Source organism: Sceloporus occidentalis, unplaced genomic scaffold, assembly GCF_023333645.1.
Source record: "Sceloporus occidentalis isolate IW3139 unplaced genomic scaffold, rSceOcc1.0.p SCAF_4, whole genome shotgun sequence".
Classification (NCBI taxonomy): Eukaryota; Metazoa; Chordata; class Lepidosauria; order Squamata; family Phrynosomatidae; genus Sceloporus; species Sceloporus occidentalis.
The window spans coordinates 190,286,066-190,304,248 of record NW_028316984.1 but is presented as its reverse complement, the minus strand read 5'-3'; the positions used below and the strand labels follow the sequence as shown (position 1 = coordinate 190,304,248).

General features: G+C 43.4%; 1 protein-coding gene across 6 annotated transcripts in view; it reads right to left on the bottom strand.

Annotated features, from left to right (window-relative positions):
• Positions 1-6,908: 6,908 nt before the first annotated feature.
• CLBA1 (clathrin binding box of aftiphilin containing 1) overlaps positions 6,909-18,183 on the bottom strand; it is a 33,063-nt gene continuing 21,788 nt past the window's right edge. For 5 of the 6 annotated variants that reach the window (XM_089522689.1, XM_089522687.1, XM_089522686.1 and 2 more), the window contains exons 4-6: positions 13,703-13,832; positions 11,553-11,666; positions 6,909-9,001 (exon numbers count right to left, since the gene is read on the bottom strand). In XM_089522689.1, the coding sequence (XP_089378815.1) occupies positions 8,834-9,001; positions 11,553-11,666; positions 13,703-13,832 (412 nt within the window). In that variant the 3' untranslated portion in view covers positions 6,909-8,833. The remainder of the gene's footprint in view (positions 9,002-11,552; positions 11,667-13,702; positions 13,833-18,183) is intronic. The other variant, XM_089522692.1, reaches the window with a different exon arrangement.

Genomic DNA, 18,183 nt, shown 5'->3' with positions numbered 1-18,183 from the left:
TGACTATTCTGTTGTGGGAAGAAGGTGCACGTATGTATCTTTGCTAACACAGGCTGGAATCGTGTTGGTTAGTCCCAACTAGAGTAGACCCATCCAATCAGTTTTTGAATGGTGACTCAAGACACAGTTAAATCCAACGGATTCAATGCTCTACTCAAATCCAACAGTAGGATTAGACTGCTGTTTTCACATTCTGTCCAACATCCGTTCTTTTTTGTTTTAAGTGCTGTAATCACATTTGCTGGATTAATAATTTCCTTTGTCCTCCAGCCCCCTTCTTTTCTACCATAGCAGTAAAATGACAGCAGCTGTAGTAAAAACTTTGTTCTTAGGCAGAATGGCTCAAGAACAGTGCATTTTGGGATCTCAAACTACAGCGTGGAGAAATAGCTTGGTTGATATCAGTGGAGCAACAAAACATCATAGTATGTCTCTGGCATAGAAAGGATTGATAGTTCGATAGACAAGTAGAGAAAATGGTTTGTTCAGTTATGGCAGATGCTGTTGCCACCACTCTTGCTTTGCCATTCATTTTCTGCAGTACTCCCATTTGGCTTTTTAGGGGGAATCCACCAAGCTTAAGTAGAAGCTTGCTTCTACTTAAGTACAGTGGACCCTTATTATATGCTGGGATTTAGTTCCAAGATCCCCTGCGGATAACAAAATCCATGGATGCTCAAGTCCCATTAAATATAATGATATAACAAAATGGTGTCCCTTATAAAAATGGAAAATCAAAGTTTGATATTTGAAATTTACACTTTTTTGGAACATTTTCAAACCATGGATGCTTGAATCCGTGTATTAAAAATCCTTGTATAAGAAGGGCCAACTGTAATAAGTAAGTAAAAGGAACAAATGCTTGCTTGACTAATTTTAAAAGTAGCAAAATGTGGTTATGAACCTGGAACATTTTAATTTATTTAGTACTGGGTCTTTCCGCCCAACCATTCATGACTGAGCCAGATCCCACAACTAGTACAAAATCAGTCCTGTTTTGGTGACTCAACGCAGACATCAGCAATTCAAATGTATTTTTATGCATACAGTTTGCAGTGAAATCTAAATCACAGCAGCAGACATTTGGACAAAATTTTGTCCATCTTTGGCATAAAGGGATTAGGTAGAAAGAATGTATGCAGATTGTGCATAAATGCTTCTTTGTATGTTCAAAATAAATCTTGATGATGATAAGAGCCGTCTGCACTGTGATGAAGCAGACTTGTGGTGAAAAAAGAATATTTTTAAAATTCCTGTGATAATAAATATTTCAGTCTAACCACTTCTCTTCTACAGATGTAGTTCTTATGTTAAAATGAGCAAGCTCCAAATATTTAAGCTGCATTCTTGTTTTGCCCTTACTTTTATAGTAGTTGGGAATTAAGTATGCCTGGCGGTTTGGCTTGGAATGGGGGGAGAGTAGCTCCTCCCTAGACAAGCTACAACAGGTGTGGATTTTTCCCTGGTTCATTGTTCCTGTCCCTCGCCATTTTGCAACACAGGCATTTCCCAATCTACCTTACTGGGTTGTTTGGGAAGGACTCCTGAGGGTGATGCTCTACATCTTTATGATGCAGAGGACTACAGCATAATCTCTTCCCAAAAGAGGGACACCACTGGTCTAAAAGCTCCCTGTGATTCTTGATATGTTATTTTCGGTACGTGCCTTGATTAATCATCAGTAGTGTTGGGTATTTCTACACGCTTGGGTAACTCAACAGCTACCATAAATGTATGTTCTTCTGCATGTTACAGTCACTTAATGCAATGTGTGGAGCATTTTTCTCTGCCAAATGTTTCCAAAGACACACATGAAGGAGAGGAATATTTGCTGTAGAACCTGGCTTCTGCACTAAGGGCTTTCTAACCTACCATCAAGAAAATGAACTACTTTGGTAATGTCTGTCTGCCTCATACAAATGCGTTTCCACACCTGTTTAGAAGTTTCTAGAGCTGAGTAGCTTGGTGGAAAGCCTCACTCCCCTCCCTATACTATGTATGCTCCAGGCCACTAGGCTACTGTCCCCTCAGTTTTTCTTCATTTGCCATAAGTTACTGAGTAATCCTTATTTCTTCCTTTTACTGCTATTCTGTTAATCTCACTTTCTCTCTCATTTCTTTTCTGCTTCTTCATTTTAACTTTATCTTTACACCCAAGTAGGGCAGGCTATGCCAGGCAACACTACAACAACTTTCTGTATAAAGAGGCAAGGTGCTACTTGCACTGTTTGAACTTCTTACTTCTGTGGATGAACGTTTGGAAAGCCACTAGCAGATAACCTGCAATTGAAAATCAAGCGTTCCATCATTTGACACTCATAGAAACTGTTTAACCTAGGGTGGCAAATGGAGCTCTTCCCTATCAGTCACAAAGGGACAACATGCCAATTGTTCTTGTTACTGGGTATGTTGCACAAAATAGCATTCCAAGTTAAAGACAGGTTGCTTACCTGGTTCTCCAAGTGGTCATCTGTGCCCTAACACAAATAAGTATTCACACTTGCACAGAGACACATTCACCCCAATAGTGTGCACAGTTTCCAGTGTTCAAAATGATGGAACACTTGATTTTCAATTACAGGTTATCTAATTGTTGTACCTGTGTACCTCCAAGTCGTTCCAATTTATGTCAACCCTAAGGCCTGTCACAGGGCTTTCTTGGCAAGATTTATTCAGAGGAAGTTTGCCATTACCTTTCACTGAACTGAGAGACTGTGACTTGCCCAGTCATCCAGTGCGTTTCATGGCCGAGCTGGGAATTGATCCCTGGTCTTGAGTCGCGGTCCAGCACTCAAGCCACTATGCCATGCTGGATAAAATCTTACCTTTCTTGTATCTGGAGTATTTCTACCATTTAGAATATTTAAAAATCAGTCAGCAAAGAGTTCTTAAAGGATCAGAAAGACTGTAGAGATGAACAATGTAATCATAAATAATAATAAATAATAAAGTTTTTATTTATATACCGCACCTTCCTCAGATCAGGGCGGTTTACACAAGTTACAATTACACATACAATGCATTAAAAACAAACACCATACAGTATACAATAAAATAAAGGGAATGGTGAGGGGGGAGGGAATCAGGTCCAGCATTCTTCTCTCCCTCTGAGGCCTGGACCAAGGCAGATGGACCGGAGGGAGGGCTCTTCTTCTTCAGGCTAGCCCCTGATGGTGCTGGGCCAGCCTTCTCTCTCCCCCAGAGGCCAAAAGATGACAGTTAGGGAGGGAGGAGCCTCTGTCTTCAGGCTGGCCCCTGATGGTACTGGGCCAGCCTTCTCTCTCCCCCAGAGGCCGAAAGATGACAGTTAGGGAGGGAGGAGCCTCTGTCTTCAGGCTGGCCCCTGATGGTACTGGGCCAGCCTTCTCTCTCCCCCAGAGGCCGAAAGATGACAGTTAGGGAGGGAGGAGCCTCTGTCTTCAGGCTGGCCCCTGATGGTACTGGGCCAGCCTTCTCTCTCCCCCAGAGGCCGAAAGATGACAGTTAGGGAGGGAGGAGCCTCTGTCTTCAGGCTGGCCCCTGATGGTACTGGGCCAGCCTTCTCTCTCCCCCAGAGGCCGAACGATGACAGTTAGGGAGGGAGGAGCCTCTGTCTTCAGGCTGGCCCCTGATGGTACTGGGCCAGCCTTCTCTCTCCCCCAGAGGCCGAACGATGACAGTTAGGGAGGGAGGAGCCTCTGTCTTCAGGCTGGCCCCTGATGGTACTGGGTCAGCCTTCTCTCTCCCCCAGAGGCCGAACGATGACAGTTAGGGAGGGAGGAGCCTCTGTCTTCAGGCTGGCCCCTGATGGTACTGGGTCAGCCTTCTCTCTCCCCCAGAGGCCGAACGATGACAGTTAGGGAGGGAGGAGCCTCTGTCTTCAGGCTGGCCCCTGATGGTACTGGGTCAGCCTTCTCTCTCCCCCAGAGGCCGAACGATGACAGTTAGGGAGGGAGGAGCCTCTGTCTTCAGGCTGGCCCCTGATGGTACTGGGTCAGCCTTCTCTCTCCCCCAGAGGCCGAACGATGACAGTTAGGGAGGGAGGAGCCTCTGTCTTCAGGCCGGCCCCTGATGGTACTGGGTCAGCCTTCTCTCTCCCCCAGAGGCCGAACGATGACAGTTAGGGAGGGAGGAGCCTCTGTCTTCAGGCCGGCCCCTGATGGTACTGGGTCAGCCTTCTCTCTCCCCCAGAGGCCGAACGATGACAGTTAGGGAGGGAGGAGCCTCTGTCTTCAGGCCGGCCCCTGATGGTACTGGGTCAGCCTTCTCTCTCCCCCAGAGGCCGAACGATGACAGTTAGGGAGGGAGGAGCCTCTGTCTTCAGGCCGGCCCCTGATGGTACTGGGCCAGCCTTCTCTCTCCCCCAGAGGCCGAAAGATGACAGTTAGGGAGGGAGGAGCCTCTGTCTTCAGGCTGGCCCCTGATGGTACTGGGTCAGCCTTCTCTCTCCCCCAGAGGCCGAAAGATGACAGTTAGGGAGGGAGGAGCCTCTGTCTTCAGGCCGGCCCCTGATGGTACTGGGTCAGCCTTCTCTCTCCCCCAGAGGCCGAAAGATGACAGTTAGGGAGGGAGGAGCCTCTGTCTTCAGGCTGGCCCCTGATGGTACTGGGTCAGCCTTCTCTCTCCCTCAGAGGCTGAATGATGACAGTTAGGGAGGGAGGAGCCTCTGTCTTCAGGCTGGCCCCTGATGGTACTGGGTCAGCCTTCTCTCTCCCCCAGAGGCCGAAAGATGACAGTTAGGGAGGGAGGAGCCTCTGTCTTCAGGCTGGCCCCTGATGGTACTGGGTCAGCCTTCTCTCTCCCCCAGAGGCCGAACGATGACAGTTAGGGAGGAGCCTCTGTCTTCAGGCTGGCCCCTGATGGTACTGGGTCAGCCTTCTCTCTCCCCCAGAGGCCGAAAGATGACAGTTAGGGAGGGAGGAGCCTCTGTCTTCAGGCTGGCCCCTGATGGTACTGGGTCAGCCTTCTCTCTCCCCCAGAGGCCGAAAGATGACAGTTAGGGAGGGAGGAGCCTCTGTCTTCAGGCTGGCCCCTGATGGTACTGGGTCAGCCTTCTCTCTCCCCCAGAGGCCGAAAGATGACAGTTAGGGAGGGAGGAGCCTCTGTCTTCAGGCCGGCCCCTGATGGTACTGGGTCAGCCTTCTCTCTCCCCCAGAGGCCGAAAGATGACAGTTAGGGAGGGAGGAGCCTCTGTCTTCAGGCTGGCCCCTGATGGTACTGGGTCAGCCTTCTCTCTCCCTCAGAGGCTGAATGATGACAGTTAGGGAGGGAGGAGCCTCTGTCTTCAGGCTGGCCCCTGATGGTACTGGGTCAGCCTTCTCTCTCCCCCAGAGGCCGAAAGATGACAGTTAGGGAGGGAGGAGCCTCTGTCTTCAGGCTGGCCCCTGATGGTACTGGGTCAGCCTTCTCTCTCCCCCAGAGGCCGAAAGATGACAGTTAGGGAGGAGCCTCTGTCTTCAGGCTGGCCCCTGATGGTACTGGGTCAGCCTTCTCTCTCCCCCAGAGGCCGAAAGATGACAGTTAGGGAGGGAGGAGCCTCTGTCTTCAGGCTGGCCCCTGATGGTACTGGGTCAGCCTTCTCTCTCCCCCAGAGGCCGAACGATGACAGTTAGGGAGGGAGGAGCCTCTGTCTTCAGGCTGGCCCCTGATGGTACTGGGTCAGCCTTCTCTCCATAGCACAGTAGGCCCTTGGTATACACTGGGGTTTGGTTCCAGGACCTCTTGCGGATACCAAAGTCCCATTAAATACAATGGCATAGTAAAATGGTGTCCAAGGTTTATTTTTTTGGATTTTTTAACGTTTTCAAGCCATAGATGGTCGAATCCTTGGATAAAGAATTCATGGATACAGAGGGCCAACTGCTTTTTGTAACAGAAAAAGTTACTTTCCCTTTTTCCCGCCCTGGACTACCTCCGCTGCTGTTTCCCAAGGGGTTTTTCTATGCCTTCATGTCATTTGTCAACTTAGGGGGGAAACATGGATTTCATAGGGTTTTCGTAGGCAAAGAATCCTCAGAAGTGGTGTTGCCAGTTCCTTCTTCTGCAATATAGCCAAGAGAACCTGCTATTTGTTGGTATCCTATCCAAGAACACTAAATATATGTAGAAAATCAAAATATGGTAGGGTGGGAGAAAGAATTGTTTGGGAGATAGAGAACACAAGGATGGCTGGTTAGTAAGGGTTAATTTGACAATACTTGAGCTGCTGTAATGATAGGGAATATTCATGAATATTCTATCTGCTCAGGCACTTACACTATCAGGATGTTTGCATTCCAAATTCTGAGACACATGGGAAATTTTTCAGTCTGGGTGGGAATAACGTATTAAGACCTAAAAACACATACATGGGTTTGGAGGACACCTCTCCCAGTGTCTAGGACTAAGGCATATTACAGCTAGAAACAAGATAGCTGTAAGAGCAGCATAGTTAGATAAAGTACGAGGCTTCTTAGGGAGATGAAGATACATAAAAGGTTTGCCATTAGGGGAAAACATTGAATGGTTGTATTTACACCATCTTTTACAATGAGCTTATTTCAAAAGCTTAAGAAACTTGTTAATAAAGTAGTTTTTCAATATATAAAGAATCTGCTCTCATATTAGCAGATCTTTTGTCTCAACTATTCCCCGCTGGTTGCTAAAGGTTGTATAATACATTATAACTGAAGTGAAACCATATTGCACTTTCCTGAAAAGGATCATTTAGCAGGTATAGGGAAAGGCCCCTATTTAGATTTCAGAGTGGCTGAGGTCCATGTGTTAAACTTTCTTGTAGAATCTCAGGTTCAGTTGATCATCAAACTAGATGATCAAGTTAGCTTGAAATGCTATCAACGGGCTTACCCTATACACCCAGAAATCCCACCAGGACATAAACATGTGATTGCCACAGTTCAGTAGAACACACTTGAGAACAATGACTCTATAATGTGAATATTTTATTAAAGGCAGTGTTACAAAACATCAGTGCAGACTTGGTAAGTTCTTGACAAATGTCCTATAAGAGGTCCCTATTATTCAGACCTAAAATCTGTCCATGTTACTGGCCCTCCCATTCATGCAGGGGCATGACATGCTTACTTTGTTTTTTCATCATACACTCTGGCCTACCCATTGCTAAGCAGTTAATTCCCAAAGGCAGCTGAACTATTGCTCTAAAAATAAGTAGTAAGTACACAAAACTGTTTCTTCTAAATTATCAAAAGTGCCAAACAGGTTTTACTCTAGACCTGAGAACACAACCCATAAAACTCCTAACCATGCTTAAGAGCACAGAACAAACCATATTTACACTGGTGTTTACTGGAATGCTGAAACAAATCTTTACCCTCCTTGTCACTTGCCAGACCAGAAAACTTCGGGGTCAGGCTAACACACATGCAAGTACTAAACCAGAAGACATGGAGTAGAAGGCTGTAGAGCAGGGTAGAGAACTTGCGGCATTTCAGATAATGTTCAACTGTGGTTCCTGTCATTCCTGGTCATGCTTTCTGGGTCTGACAGGAAAGAATTCTTGCCCTCCAGATAATACGTTCTTCAGAGGAACCCTACCTTAAAGGATTCACTGCTCCTAAACTTAATTGACAGTTAATATAATTATAAAATATAAGCCAGATAACCCACTTGTGTTCTTTGTATGATAAGCTACTTAGTGACATGGGAAAGGTAGAGACAGAGAAGCAACTAACAACTTTCCACCAACTCCAGATCTTATTTGGTGACAGCATTTAAGCTCTCTACTTTTAAAGTTGCAGGACTGAAAGGAGTTACACTTCACCTACTCCAGGACATAAATCATGTATGATTCCAGCAGACCTTATATGGAACAAGATGAACGTTCAACAGAGAGGGTAATGAATGATGGAGCAAATTTATGAAGCTGGACCAATGCTTTCTAATTTACAGCAAACTGTTCTAACCGTTTCAGATTCAATGAACTCATAAAAGACCAATTGTCTGAAATATTACTATCATTCTTCTTTTGCACTAAACTGTTGGTCACAACATTAAAAAAGGGCCCCCTCCATCCCCAAACATATTTTGTGCTAGTTGTAAGAGTTCTAGGCATTGCATTTCATCTAACAAGCTGTTGACAGAACTCAGAATCCAACATTTGTTGGGAGAAGCAATAGGATTTACATAGCCCTTAAACCTCTCAGGACTTTTTAATGTAATGTGAGCACTGCTGGCCAGCTCAGCACACACAACTATGCTATCAAGCTAGGACTAAAAGGATCTGATCTGCTCAAGAGTACCAATGAGTAGCCTCTTCCAGAACAGAAAATGAAGCAGATCTTACTTCTCCATTAAATCAAGAGTATGGTCAAGATGATAAAGAAAAATATGACAGTCTTATCATTAAGTGGTACAGAAGCAAATATATAGGTAACCAAGACTGTTTACAAAAAAAAAAAAGGCAACTCACAAGCCAGTTATATCAGTAGTAACACAGGCAAGGGCAATATGGCCAGGTTGTTAGGGCCTGTAAGATGCAGTCAAGGGGGGACATGGCAAGGCACATTGAAAGCACTTGTGTTTTAATCCTGGCCATAGTTAGAAGGATTGTGAAAATGCTATTCAGTCCTGCAAAGCTGTTTCACCATGGCAAGAATGCATTAGCACCACACATGTGTTCCTAGCTGGTTCATCACAAGGCAAACTTCATGATTTCCATGCCCCACTTGATAGTGTCATGAGTTATGATGGAACCAAACATAACCCTGGCAGTAGAATGGAGTGAAACATTGAATTCTCATTTTCTTCACCCCAGCAGCATTCCCCAGCTTAAAATTAGTAACAGGGCATAAGGGTGTTCTTGTTTTTAAGGGGAGAAAGCATGACAAGAAATATATTAACAAACATTGCTGTTAAACAATTTCATCCTTAGGCTTTGTGTGGTAAAAATCCTCTTCTTTTGGGGAACTGTTATATATTGCATATTTCCAGTGGATGGGGTTTTCTTCAAGAAGAGGTTATATGTGAAGAGATGGCTCTGTCTGGCATCAGGAGATACAGAAAGCTGTGCCAAAAAGAAAAGAAAAAAAGACAAAGGAATGTGAGGGTCATTCATGCATTGTATGGTAGCAACACAGGGCTTGTCATAGATAGCTGACAGGGACGTGCAAATCATTCAGACCTCCACCAGATAACGTTGAACTACAACTCCCAGTGGAAGATACCCAAAGTATTTATGAGTAGTTTGCAGATGAGATCTGCAACATTTAAATCAACCTCTAAGGCCACGGAGCTGTATAGCTATGCATATTGATTTTTTTAAAAAAACAACTCGTTGCTCTGTTCATGCTGGCTCTTTGCTATTAATGCTATACCAATATTCATTGCTGTATTCATGCTGACAAGATAAAATGAACCAAAAATACAAAACCAACAGCCCAGCACCATAATACACAAATATAGAGTATCCTCATCCTCCAGTAGCCTTCCTTCTAACTTTGTAACTGGAGTCAGAGGACTGCTGTATTCTCTATGCACCTCTGTACCCTTGGAAAGAAAGCTGAGCATCCATTAGACTTGCCAGAGTACTAACCCTATCTACTAGCACTATACTTGCCAGGGTGAACAGAACTTATAGCTCTGGGTGGAACTGTGTGTGTGGATGTCCCATTGCTACAGAAGTGTAGGAAAGAATACAAGTTAATGGTCTGGAAGACAAAATCCAGTTTCCTGAGGATCTTGGCTTTTGTTTTGCAGGAGAAAACCAAAATCCTAATCCTTAACTATTTTTATACTGTAGTTATAAGGCGAGATCAGCAGTGTGGCTCTTCAGATGTGGCTAGACTGCAACTCCCCATCAGTCCCAGCAAACTTTGCTAATGATGAGGAATTCTGGGGGTTGTAGTCCAGCAACTTATAGAAGAAAGTAGTTTGACCATCACTGCCATGAGAGCTTTGGGTTTCTATTTTTCAAAAGCCAAAGCTGACACTGGGATGATAAATTCTGCTCTCTACACCAAATTGTGTCTTCTCTGCACAATAAAGGTATACATACATACTGGTCCATGCCTAGTGAAGACAACCAAACAAGATCTGCTTGTGTAGGAAAATAAATATTGATTTCTTGGGAAACTCCCCCAAACAATCAAATACAATCATGTACTGTATGTTGCCATTCTGCCCTGAAGTCATTTATGACTTATGGCGACTGGAAGGTGAAACTATCATGGCGTTTTCTTGGCAAAATTTGTTCAGAGGGGGTTCCTTTGCTTTCTTCCAAGGCTGAAAAGAGTATGACATGCCTAAAGTAGTCTTCAGAGCTGTAGACAAAGACTCGCACTGGCTTTGTCAAAGACATTATTATGAAGCTATAGAATCTGGACTTTCAGGTGCAGAATGTTATTATTTTTAGCAGAGTAAACCCTGCACCTACTCATGAATTCCAGTGAATGATATAGAAATAGACAGGACAGGAAATGCTTTTGACAGCTGGTAATCAAAAGTCAGTGTCAGGTCTTGAGCAATTTACTCAAAATGGTAAATGCACAGTTCATGATTGAAAAGATGATAGAAGATTTGCCGTTCCAAGGAATCACTGAAAAAATTCCTCACAGAAATGCAGTTGCCTCAGGAATTTCTGTCTTCAACCCTGCATTTGCCATTTGATTGCCAGCTTACATTTTTAATGCAACAAATGTTCCTTCAATCTCCAATAAGAGCTTTCTTTCTTATCACATTTGCTCTTTTCCAGTAAAGGACAACATAACTGAGTCAGTACAAAGCCCAGTTGGCACAACTATTCAATCTGTACTTTTTATGGTTCTGACTGTACTAGTTCATTGTATGTTTCAGTATCACTGAACAACTTCTTTTCTTCCAAGTGTTAATTAATGCTCATTTGTTTTCGCACAGGTGAAGTCTGACAAAGATGCAGAATCAGAAGGCTGCAGTACACAGTACTGGAGTTGAAATGAGCAGAGCTGGCTTCTAATCTTGATTTATCCATGATCTATCTAGGAAAGAGTTGGGATGGTCACTCAGCTCAACCTATCCTGTATAGTTATTGTAAGGATGAACCCTATATATAATCTCCAGCGCTCTTGAGTGTAAATAGGATAATGAAATCTGGAGGTTTCATTTAGTCTTCACCTTAGGAGAGCTAGTGTGGTAGGCAAACTCTAGAGATCCAGGGACCAATTGTCCTCTCTCACAGCCTGTGAGAACATAGGAGCTGAAATGTGAGTGGATATCTGGTTGCACAAGCAAGTTTTAGACATCCCACCTCCAGTCCTTTGTTTTAATGAATAACCACTTCTCCTGCAAAGCAATGATCTTTGCTCTTTTTTTCCTGTTTTCTTTCTATTTTTTGCTATTTTTTCTCAGCAAGAGAGTCTGTGAAAAAAAAATAGGCAGGGTGAGGGACCATCTTCAGTCCACACTTGCATGTTGCCCATCCCTGGCTAAAAGCTTTGGACAAGAGAAAGGCCTACAAGGAAGTCACAACATGCAGCCAATCACAGGTAGAGTTTGTATTTAAGATTGTCGCTATTTGCAGCACATAAGATATAATTATACAAACAAAGAGATGAAAAGGCTTTGACAGGTCCTATATTTACCTTGGTTTGAATTAGCGCTTTGCACATGCTGATGTTGCATTTATCAGCACTGGAATCTTCATTTTCTTCCACTTTCATTTCCTCCAAAATTTCATTTTCACCTTCTGGAAGAGCCTAGTAAATACAAAGCAACACATAAAGCACTTCCAAATAACCCAGGGTTTTATCAGCTTGTTCTAGGCCACTATAAAGACCAAACACTTCCCATTGCTGCTACCAAAGCATGTGCCTTTTAAAATTAAGAAGAGCAACAGCAGAACGGTTATCTTCTCTTGCTGCAGCAGTGCCCCAATGCCATTTCGTTAATCCCTTTCTTTAAATAAAATGTCTTAGGTCTTTGACTGCTGTACATTTTGTCTCTCTTCTTTCCAAGGATAAAATGGAAAGGGAGAGACCCAAGCATGACACTTTGAGAGTCTTAGAAAAAGCAGGATAAAAATAAAGAATGGAGGAAGCTTCTTGGCTTTTCCTTAAAGAGAGAATATGGTATAGTTTGCATTGATCTCATCTCTCCATATCTTGCTTGGTGGGGAGGGAGAACAGGGATACTTATCTGCCTGTCAGTTAATTTGAGTTGGCATAAATGTTGCACAATGAAAAGGATTTTCCTTTTGAAACGGTACCCAGAATTCAACACTGGAAATGTAATTATGTAAACTCCAGCTTTGAACAGTGATTTTTCCTCCTCTCATTTTAGAAATAAAGTTGATTGGGGCTTTCTGGTTCTTCAAGAATGCTCCAAAGTCCCTTGGGCCAGATTCAAAGAGTCACATGTGCAAGTAGAAAGCACTTCTGTACACATAAGAATATTAAGAGAGAGATGGCCAGCAAAGCCTTGAATGCACTACCCCACATAGTTGTTTGGATCCTGGATATTTTTTTTAACGTTTTATCATAATAACTAGTCAAATGTTTTTTGAAAAGTAACCTAATGTCAAACATCAGTGAAGAGTACAACACCAACAATATATGCGCTAGGCTACCAGAAGATAACTTTTCCAAGTTCTCTATGAACTATGGAGAGGTCAGGAGGTTTTGACCATTCATTTCATTTTGTGGTAATTCTGTGTGCAAAGTGAAGGTAAGAAAGAATAGGTTGCTTATCTGTAATTGAAGTGATCATCTGTAAACTGACATAAATGGATTATCTGTATCTCCACAGTGCATAATTCAGAACTTTCTAAAACTATTAGATATGCTTTTTGGTGGTGGCCTCCCTGCCACCTTTTGTGTAGCTATCCAGCACACTTCCCACCTAAACTCTAAGCTCCATGGATGCCAAAGCAGCAACCAAGGATCTAAGGAGAGGTAGGACATGATGAGGAGAGAATAGGTGGGGTTGTGACTCCACAGATGACCACTCAAAGAACTACAGTTGCAAGTAAACAACATGTCCTCATTCTTTGTGGTCTCTGTGACTCACACACATGTGAGACTAGCAAGATACTAACCAAGAGGAGGAGGAAGTGTAATGGGGCAGAACTACAGGATGGCTCTCCTGAAGGTAGCATCAGCCCTAGATCTTGCATCTACTCTGTAGTGGGAGATGAAGGTCAAAGGTTGTGACCACATAGCAGCTCTGCAAATGTCCTCTAATGGCACACCTCTCAAAAAGGCAGACAACATAGCCATAGCCCTTGTAGAATGACGATGGACATGGGCTGGAAGGTCTTTCTTGAAGTAGATGCAAGATCTAGGGCTGATGCTGCCTTCAGGAGAGCCATCCTGTAGTCCTGTCTTACATTACACCCCCTCCTCCTATGGTTAGCAGCTTCCTAGTCTGTGAGTCATGAAGGCCAGGTGAGTGGTGGATACCACTCACTTCAGTAATTGCTAATGTAATCATTCTACAAGGTTCTGAATGATGCACGTATGCAGGCACAGATAACCCATTTGTGTGAGTCATAGAGACTACGAAGGAGATCTAAATTTCTGCCACTCAAGCCAAAGTGAAGCAAACACTCATGCCTCATGTCCCCATCCCTCCAATCCCGATACAAAGAGAAAGGAGATGGAATCATTGGAGTGCTAACTGTAAACAGAGGCTGGCAATTTTTTGGTCACTGTGGACACAGCAGGCTTGCAAGATCAACATAGCTATTAAGATGAAAAATACCACAGTATTCTAGAAAAGTTTTTCTGAAGAGTACCTTTTGATGAACATCAATTCCAAGCACAGCTAAAAGGTTTTCTTGATAACGAGATTTATTCCAAGGACATCCAAAACTGGACAGGTTATTGCACTGAGTAAAAGTCTTCCATAAGTTTGCTGAGTCGCTGCTTTAAAAGGAAAGGCAATTCAGATCAGTCCAAGGTCTCCAAGCACATAGAATCCTAGAGTTGGAAAAGACCCCAAGGGCCATCCAGTCCAACCTCCTGCTATGTAGGAATACCTAATCAAAGCACCCCCGACAGATGGCCATCCAGCCTCTATTTAAAAACCTCCAAAGAAGGAGACTCCACCCCTCTCTGAGGCAACGTATTCCACTGTTGAACAGCTCCCTACAGTGATTAAGTTCTTCCTAATGTTTAGGTGAAATCTCTTTTCCTGGAGCTTGAATCCACTGCTCCATGTCCTAATCTCTAGAGCAGCAGAAAACAAGCTTGCTCCATCCTCAATATGACATCCCTTCAAATATTTAAACATGGCTATTATGCCACCTCTTAATCTTCTCTTCTCCAGGCTAAACATACCCAGCTCCCTAGGCAGCTCCTCATAAGACATGGATTCCAGACCTTTCACACTCCTCTGGACATGTCCAGCTTGCCAACGTTCTTCTTGAATCATGGTGCTCAGAAGTGGACAATGTATTCCAAGTGAGGTCTGACCAAAGCAGAGTAGAGTGGTACTGTTACTAACGTCAATCTAGACACTAGACTTCTATTGACGCAGTCTAGAACTGCATTGACTTTCCAAGGGGCCATTCAGACTACCCTTTTCCCCAGTTCAGAAACCAGATTAAAAGCGGGAAGTTCATACTGGCCCCAATTCTTTAACACCCAAATTTGAGGCTTGCACACCCATTGAGGGGCAAATCCCCCTTAGTGCGGGTCTTTTGAAAGCAGAGTTTAACCTGTATCTTTTGAGAAAAAATGGGTCCCGGCAAATATGAACTTCGCCCCAGTCATGATCGGGTCAAGTTCAGGAAAGGGATTAGGTCAGAAGGAGGGCAGAGGGCAGAACATGCCTCCCTCTCTCTCTCTTTTTGTGATTTGATTTTTGGCAGATTATGCGAATAGGTCTACAGGTTGATACATTTTGATAGAATGTGTCTGCTTGTGCTACATTTCCCTTTCGTTTGCTTGCTGCCGGCACACTTGGCAAGAGGTTTTTTATAAAATTATTTTTGTGTGTGTAATATGAGAATACTACAATGTGAATGTTACAAATGTTTCCCTTTCAATTTGGCAAAATGATAAAGAATGCTTTTGCTGCATATGTGTATGTGAGGCATTCTGGGCTCTCAAGGAGGGAAAGCAAAGCAAGAGGATGCAGAGATGGCATTCTGGTATGAGGAATATTATTATTATTATTATTATTATTATTATTATTATTATTATTATTATTATTATTATGACAGGAAGAAGGTGGCATTGGAGGAGGCAAGGGCTTCCGAGGTAGCACTGGGATGGAAGCACAGGGGAGGCAGGAGGCTGTGGAAACCCATGATTTTGGGGGAGGCAGGAGGCTGGCATCCGAGGGGGAGGCAAGAGCTTCGGCATTGGGCTGGAAGCAAAGGGAAGAGGTTGCAAAGAACAGGAAATGCTGGGCTGGAAGCAAAGGGGAAGCTAGAGGCTGGCATGTGGAAACCCATGACTCTGGTGGAGTCACAACCTCTCAGCCTCAGAGGAAAGGCAATGGCAAATCTCCTTAGAACCAATCTTGCCAAGAAAACCCCAGGATGGGGTGGTTTTAGGGTTGCTATAATCTGTAGTGACCCAAATACACACAACACACACACACATCTGGAAGTTTTTAAATTTGACAAGTTGACAGAATATGCGCACAGTGCTGCCAGTTCTTTTTTTAAAAAGGAGGGGGGAAAGCACACATTCGGTTGGCCAATGGCTGTAGGATATGTCACCTTTGACGAAAGCGGAAGTGAATTTGATTGACAACCTGGAGGCTCCATTTTAAAGCGGTACCGCAAATGTGAACTTGCAGAGGGGCAAATTGACCCGATCGAGGTAAAGGCTAGTGGGCATGTCTTTCTGAGCAGATTCGTAATGGGGGGACCTGGGATCTGCCCAGTTCTATCCAGGGCAAATGGCGAGTGGGAATGGGGCATTACACATTTTTTACTCATGTTCAGCCTGTGGTCCACTAACAGTCCTAGATCCCTTTCGCATGCACCATCAAGCCAGGTGTCATCCACACTGTATCTGTTCATTTCATTTTTACTGCCCAAGTATAGTATCATACATTTCCTCCCACTGAAATTCATCTTCTTAGTTTTGGTCCAGCTTTCTAATCTGTTAAGATTATTTTGAATTCTGATCCTGTCCTCTGGGGTATTAGCTACTCTTCATAATTTAGTGCCAACTGCAAATTTGATAAGCATGCTATTTATTCCTTCATTCAAGTCATTGGTAAAGAAATTGAATAGTACTGGGCCCAAGACAAAATCCTGTGGCACCTTGCTAGTTACTTCTCTCCAGGATGAGGAAGAGCCATTGCTGAGCACCCTTTGGGTTTGGTCAGTCATCCAATTACAAATCCACCTAATGGTCACATTGTATAGCCAACATTTTACTAGCTTTTCTGCAAAGAAATCATGGGGAACCTTGTCCAAGACAAGTGGTAAAAAAATAAATAATTGCATTGTCTTAGGTTTCTTGCTTTGGCATAAGAAACTATAGAATCTTAGATCTGAAAGGGGACACAAGAGCCTTTTACTCCAAATGTCTGCCGTGCAGGAATACAGAGTTAAAGCACATCTGAAAAATGCCCATCCAACCTCTGTTCAAAGACCTCCAAACATGGCTATCACATGCCAAACACATACATTATGAACTTCCTGTACATCCCCAGCCTGAGGACCTATTTTGTGAATTGCACATTATTTTCTCATTCTATTTTTTCTAATTCCTCACTCCATGTACCTGTAGGTGAAGATAAAGTAGATATTTTACACCAAAAGCAATGCTCTGTTTCTAGAAGTCCTTGTTTCCTTTAAGCCAGTTAGATATTTCCAAGAATCACTTTCCACTCATAACTGTACTATTCCTAAAGTAAATATAACAGTCCCCCTAAGCACAGACTGCTCTGGAAGCAAAGAATTAGGCAGCTAATAGAATATGGTCCAGTTCTTCTCAGTTTTTATAAGGCTATGCCTTATAAAGAAGTTATATTCAAGAATAGAAGAGGGCAACCTAAAGCTTTGTGAACTGTCTTAAGGCCGGAATAAATTGAAGCATCCATGTGTATATATAAAAAGATTCATATAATGATTCATATGAATATAGCAAATCCTAGGCAGACAAGTCCCATCGAATGGTAGTTTTTTGTCTGCAAGAATGTTATTTAATCTTTAAGTAGTTTAAATTACATTGCACACTAAATAAATCAAACCTATCATATTGTGATACATTGCCTCCTCAAGGCTGTTTAGATAGCTCCGTTTGTCTGAGCGGCTTCACATGTGCATGGAAGTGGAATACTGCACATGTTGAAGAATAATTACAATGTTTGCTCAAACAAATCACCTCAAATGTAGTGTTTTCAGTGGAGTTAGTTGACATGTTCATCTGAGAGCCATTAAGTGTTGTATCCTATTAAGAGATGTGAACTCAAGTAAAACACATACCAGTGTCCCAAGCCTCCAGAATTGTCATCTACATTCTAACACAAGCCAACTAAGAAACCTCAGTATCGCCTTTGTTTTTCAGACAGGGATGTGAAACCAAGTGTTAGTGACCCTCTGATGGCAACTCCACTACTCTGGTATAAATTTGAAGCCACACTTTCTTAAAAGCATTTATATTCTGGTTTTTCATGAGTGCCAGTATTCAAAGCAGGAAACACTACATAAACACCATATCTGAGATATCTCAAAGTTATGCCAAACCATCACGGTATTACAACACAGATGCAGGTTCCCAGTGGTTATACTCAGTAATTGACTCTTGAGCAAATAATCAAGCTATGCATTTGAACCATCAACATTGTAACAGCGGACAGGAATCTACTCCTGAAGTATTCTGGCCCCGGAACTGCCCCAGATTCCCCCCACTTTGTAGGGACACAAGTCGGCTGTCTACACATACATCCCACTGTGCCACCTAACACAAGTCGCTCCCTCTGAGGTCAAAATTGAGGCGGCCAGCATCAATCACATGGCCAGGCACCTCACTGTGACCTCGAGGGCGACTTGCAACAGTGGCAGCAGCACTAGGTAGAACATGTGTGTAAACAGCATTACTATGGAGTGCCCTGGGTTTTCCTACAAAAAACAAAGCAAAAAGTGAGGTTTTTTTGACTCATGTCACCAAGACAGTCCGCACTCAAATCGGAGATTTGCCCCTGCATTATGTGGACAGGTGACGGTGAGGGTGGGGAAGAAGGGACTGGTTTAATTGGCCCATGTAGATAAGCCCAGAGATATACAGACAACAGATCTAATTAGGATAG